The 5968-nt window shown below is 47.2% G+C and overlaps 1 protein-coding gene across 1 annotated transcript in view; it reads right to left on the reverse strand.

Moving 5' to 3' along the window:
* Window positions 1-403: 403 nt before the first annotated feature.
* Window positions 404-5968, reverse strand: part of Kank4 (KN motif and ankyrin repeat domains 4) — a 77311-nt gene continuing 71746 nt past the window's right edge. The window contains exon 10 of the mRNA XM_075945961.1: window positions 404-2033. Coding sequence (XP_075802076.1) covers window positions 1929-2033 — 105 coding nt within the window. The 3' untranslated portion in view covers window positions 404-1928. The remainder of the gene's footprint in view (window positions 2034-5968) is intronic.

Here is a 5968-nt window from a genome sequence, read left to right on the forward strand (position 1 = left end):
CTCCTCTGATCCCTTTCTCCTCCTCCAGGCTCCTGCCATCTGCCTCCCCGGACTCCGAAACTGCAGGCTAATAAATACTCCCTTTTTCTTCATAAGTGCCTGTCCTTTGGTAGTTTGTTTGTTTTTTTAAATATTTATTTATTTATTATGTATACAATATTCTGTCTGTGTGTATGTCTGCAGGCCAGAAGAGGGCACCAGACCTCATTACAGATGGTTGTGAGTCACCATGTGGTTGCTAGGAATTGAACTCAGGACCTTTGGAAAAGCAGGCAATGCTCTTAACCACTGAGCCATCTCTCCAGCCCCCCTTTGGTAGTTTGTGATAGCAAAAAGGAATTAGCTAATTTAGGTCTATACTGCCAACTCCCAAGAGTCAAGAGCAAAGAAATTTTGAGACCAATCGAGAGGCAATATTTTAATTTATATACAATAAGAACAGGGCTAGAGCTGGGCTACTCGAAGCTTGGTTGTGGCCTGACCACATCGGCATCCTTTGGGCCTAGACAGACACCCAGACACTCAGGCCTCATTTCAAATCTATTGCATAACAATATCCTGGGGACTGGATATACTTTAGCCTTTGCAAAGGCAAGGAGCTAACACTTATTAATGTATGCATTTGCTTTTACATTGTGTTTTGACGTAATAAACCCTCTTAAAACTCATCTGTTGCTCTAACCTTTTCATCTCTGAGCAGCATCCACACATGGGACTTTGAGCATGCCTCATAAATCACACTGTGGGAAGAAGTTTGCTGCAGAGTTCCTGAAGCCAGTCTTCCTGGGTTATCATTTGGAGTCTGAAACTTGCACAAGCAGTTTTTTATGAAGACATCCCCCCCACCGAGAGGTGGACTGTATGGTCACCTCCATTCTGAAGATGATGGCGTTGTCACCTACGAAGGCTTGGTGACTCACCTAAGGGGTACCAAGCAAACAGGCATTCCAGCCCAAAGGAGAAGTCTCGCTTTTGAGTTTTCAGCGTTCAGATCCCCAACTTTGATACTCTTGCTTTTCCATAAAGATGACTTTTGCATGAGACTGTCAACACTTTCATGTGTCGTTCCCAGAGGATATGGAAGCATAGGACAGGATTGTCCCTGGGAGAGATGTCAGTCCAGAGAGAGTTCTGTCCTGCCCCGGCTGGCTGCTGCTGAAGCCTGGGCTGAACTTCTGTGCAGTCAGGAGCCCGGAATTTCTCAGCCAGTACCTGCCCATTGCAGTGGGTGAACAATGCTCACTTCTACAGCGACTCAGTCCCAGCAAGAAGCTGGCCAGCTCATTTGCTTCTTTCACAGGCTGGGAACAGCTGAAACAACTGGACGCCACCAACATGCTAACCATCAGATTGGATTTTCTGCTTACTTCCATGGACGGAATTGGAGCCGCAGGAGGACTCACAAGAGTCCTGCCTTGATGTTGACATCACTGGACTTCCTCTTACCCTGCCTAAGTTCAGAGTCCTCTCCCATTCTCTCTAGACATGCATATTCAGTGGGATATATTTGTATATATGCTTGATGCAAAACAGAAAGACAGTGTGCTTTAAGACTCTATGTAAGAAGTATTGCTTGTCTACAGTGCGAGTGTGCCCTTACCACCCGCTCGCTACACAGGACTGCGAAAACAGTCATGAGGGATTCAAGGCTGAAGATGTCTGGAGTTTCTGGATAATCCCACCCCAGCCTTTCCTCTGCACCTCACACTCTGTGCTGAAGCCCGTGTAGTTTGGAGGGCTTGGCCTAAGTCAAAAAACTACTAAGCATCCTAATGAGCAGATTCCTATGACGGGAATGGATTGTGCATATTTGACATAGCTTCTTCATTTGAGCGGTGGCCCTTTGCCTGTGACCCCGGCCCCCTCTAAGGGCAAGGGAAGAGTTCAGAAAAGGAGCCTTTTGTTCCTGGCTGTTAGTTCTGCAGCTTCTACAGCCCCAGGGACGTGCCCTGCTTCGTGTGGGCCTGAAGAAGCTCTGCGATTTCCACATGGGCTGGTGAATTCAGGACGATGGACAAAGCTGTTCGGCCAGCCTGTAGGGAAGGAAGAAAAAAAATGTCATCCCATCTGCCTCTTGTCCCACTGAGAAGTGTTGAGAGGGATGTCGCAAACATCAGGTGACCCAGGAGGGGTGTGACTCAGATGGCATGTGGACCGTGAGAAATGGGGTCACGAGACATGAGGACCCTTCCACACGTGCCGTGCCGTCCTCGGGCCTGGGGAGCCTGAGCCTGTGGGAACAGAAAAGGGGTTGCCAGACCCTCAGCACTAAAGAAAACTGGAAAATATAGGAAAGAAAATATCCTTTCCTGTCCTTTCTCTTTTCTCCTGTGCAAATGGATTCCTGCTGCTAAAGCAGAGAAAGGGACGCGTGCATGGGTCTTGAATGCCCTTTTATTGTAACTGTGGTGCTAGATGGCTTCCCACTGTAATCTTCATAACTCATCTGTCTCACTCTGTTTTAACAGCCCATAATATACTAGCAATTTCCCGCTTATCGGAAGCTTGTTGGTTTCTGTATGCCCACAAGCCATACACTCACTGAAAAGGCCTTTTCTCAAGCACGCGTGTGCGTGTATGTGTGTGTGTGTGTAAACATGTTTATCTGTGCATGTGCACATGTATGCATGTGCATGTGGAAACCACAGTTCAGCACCCGGTGTTATTCCTCAGGTGCTGTCTACCTTGCTCGTTTTGAGATAGTCTCTCAATGGCTTGGACCTGGCCAGATAGGAAAGGCTAGCTGGCCAGTGAGCATCATTGCTAGCATACGCTACAGTGCCCAGATGTTTTTACAGCTATGGGTTCTGGGGATTGAGCTTGGGTACTCATGATCACATTACAAGCTCTTTCTGGACTAAGCTATATCTCTCAGCACCCTCCCATTGTTAACTGTTTCCCTAGGAGCAGCCATAAGCTCAGGACACTGTACGTGTTAATAATTCCTGACATGAAGTCCCTGAAGCATTTTCTTCACCGCATGGCCCGCTATGCGGAGCTTGAGCTAAAGAAGCTGGACCTGTGGTGCTGTCCTGAGGCAGGCCTGCTACTGGCTGTACAGAGATGGAGGGAAAGCCCACACGCTGAGTGTTGGAGGGTGAGCTCCATCCGAGCAGCCGGTCTCTTATGAGTGAACACAGCCCTACAGTCAGAATTCTGAAAGCTAAACGGCTTTGAAAACCACACTTATCTTGGTGACTGACTGAGAGGTGCCAGCCTGAGGCTGCTCTGATACTTACTATCCATTTTACAGTCACTGTAACTGTATCAGCTTGCTGAAATGGGACACATCTTTCAGAGGAGCAGGTGTGGCCCATATTAACATGTCAAGCTCTTTGGGCTTCCCCCTTTGCAGCAGGATGGAACCCAGCTGCCGCTGAGGCGCCACAACCATTTGTAGTCCGGCAGCAGAGAAAGAACGGAGAGTGGGAGGGGCTCCAAGGGAGGAATATATTGTTGTTTTGAGGCAGGGTCTCCTATAGCCCACATTGGCCAGGAACCAGGTGAGGATGGCCCTGGATTCCTGTTCTTTCTGCTTCCACCTCTTGAGTGCCTAGAGTACAGGCCTGTATGCCATCACCCAATTCAGTGTGTGCTGGGGCTCAGACACAGTGGCCTCTGACATGCAGGTCAATTCTCTGTCAACAGCAATGGAATGGGATAGAAGACCCTGACTTTAACCCACAAACCTATGAACACCTGATTTTCGATAAAGGAGCTAAAAGTATACAATGGAAAAAAGAGAGCATCATCAACAAATGGTGCTGGCATAACTGGATGTCAACCTCTAGAAGAATGAAAATAGATCCATATCTATCTCCATGCACAAAACTCAAGTCCAAATGGATTAAAGACCTCAATATCAGTCCGAACACACTGAACCTGATAGAAGAGAAAGTGGGAAGTACTCTACAACACATGGGCACAGGAGACCACTTCCTATAACCCCAGCAGCACAGACATTAAGAGCCTCATTGAATAAATGGGACCTCCTGAGACTGAGAAGCTTCTGTAAAGCAAAGGACACTGTCACTAAGACAAAAAGGCAACCCACTTACTGGGAGAAGATTTTCACCAACCCCGCAACCGACAAAGGTCTGATTTCCGAAATATATAAAGAACTCAAGAAACTAGACCGTAAAAGGCTAATCAACCCAATTATAAAATGGGGCACTGAGCTGAACAGAGAATTCTCAACAGAAGAAGTTCAAATGGCCAAAAGACACTTAAGGTCATGCTCAACTTCCTTAGCAATCAGGGAAATGCAAATCAAGACAACTTTAAGATACCATCTTACACCTGTCAGAATGGCTAAAATAAAAAACACCAATGATAGCCTTTGCTGGAGAGGTTGTGGAGAAAGGGGTACACTCATCCATTGCTGGTGGGAATGCAAACTTGTGCAACCACTCTGGAAAGCAGTGTGGCGGTTTCTCAGGAAATTCGGGATCAACCTACCCCTGGACCCAGCAATACCACTCTTGGGAATATACCCAAGAGAGGCCCTATCATACAACAAAAGTATATGCTCAACTATGTTCATGGCAGCATTGTTTGTAATAGCCAGAACCTGGAAACAACCTAGATGCCCTTCAACGGAAGAATGGATGAAGAAAGTATGGAATATATACATATTAGAGTATTACTCAGCAGTAAAAAACAAGGACTTCTTGAATTTTGCATACAAATGGATGGAAATAGAAAACACTATCCTGAGTGAGGTAAGCCAGACCCAAAAAGAGGAACATGGGATGTACTCACTCATATTTGGTTTCTAGCCATAAAAAAGGGACATTGAGCCTATAATTCTTGATCCTAGAGAAGCTAAATAAGAAGGTGAATCCAAAGACAAACATAGGCATCCTCCTGAATATTAACCTTCATCAGGCGATGAAAGGAGACAGAGACAGAGACCCACATTGGAGCATTGGACAGAAATCTCAAGGTCCAAATCAGGAGCAGAAGGAGAGAGAGCACGAGCCAGGAACTCAGGACCGCGAGGGGTGCACCCACACACTGAGACAATGGGGATGTTCCATCGGGAACCCACTAAGGCCAGCTGGCCTGGGTCTGAAAAAGCATGGAATAAAACCGGACTCGCTGAACATAGCGGACAATGAGGACTACTGAGAACTCAAGAACAATGGCAATGGGTTTTTGATCCTACTGCACGTACTGGCTTTGGGGGAGCCTAGGCAGTTTGGATGCTCACCTTACTAGACCTGGATGGAGGTGGGTGGTCCTTGGACTTCCCACAGGTCAGGGAACCCTGATTGCTCTTTGAGTTGATGAGGGAGGGGGACTTGATCGGGGGAGGGGGAGGGAAATGGAAGGCGGTGGCGGGGAAGAGGCAGAAATCTTTAATTAATAAATAAATAAAAAATAAAAAAATTCTCTGTCAACAGAGCTACACCCACCCCCTGCTTTTTTGCTTTTATTCTTAAGTGTGGGTGCATGTAGGGGTATGTGCATGTGAGTGTGTGTGTGTGTGTGTGTGAGAGAGGTTATGTGGGGGGGGCTTATGTGTGTGTGTATAGGGGGTATGTGCATGTGAGTGTGGGGGGTTATGTGTGTGTGTGGTTATGTGGGGGGGGTATGTGTTGGGGGAATTATGTGTGTGGGGGGATTATGTGTGTGGGGGTGGGTTATGTGGCAGGGGGTATGTGTCTGTGGGTGGGGGGTATGTGCATGTCAGTGTGGGTACTCAGAGAGTGGGAGCCCCTGGGACTTAGAGGAATTGTAAGCTACTTGATGTGAGCTCTACTAGGAGCTAAACACAGATCCTTTGCAAGAGTATACGCTCTTAGCCTCAAAGTCTTGCTTTCTTTTGAAATAGTGACTTATTGTGAACCCCAGGCTAGGCTCTTATTTGCTGGGCCATCCTCCCTGCACTTTTCTATTTAGGCTGGAATCTGGGAGATCACTTGATCAGTTCTGGTCTCTGTAAGTTCAAGGGCTCAGTCTGGCC

The sequence above is a fragment of the Microtus pennsylvanicus genome, chromosome 13, assembly GCF_037038515.1.
Source record: "Microtus pennsylvanicus isolate mMicPen1 chromosome 13, mMicPen1.hap1, whole genome shotgun sequence".
Lineage (NCBI taxonomy): Eukaryota > Metazoa > Chordata > Mammalia > Rodentia > Cricetidae > Microtus > Microtus pennsylvanicus.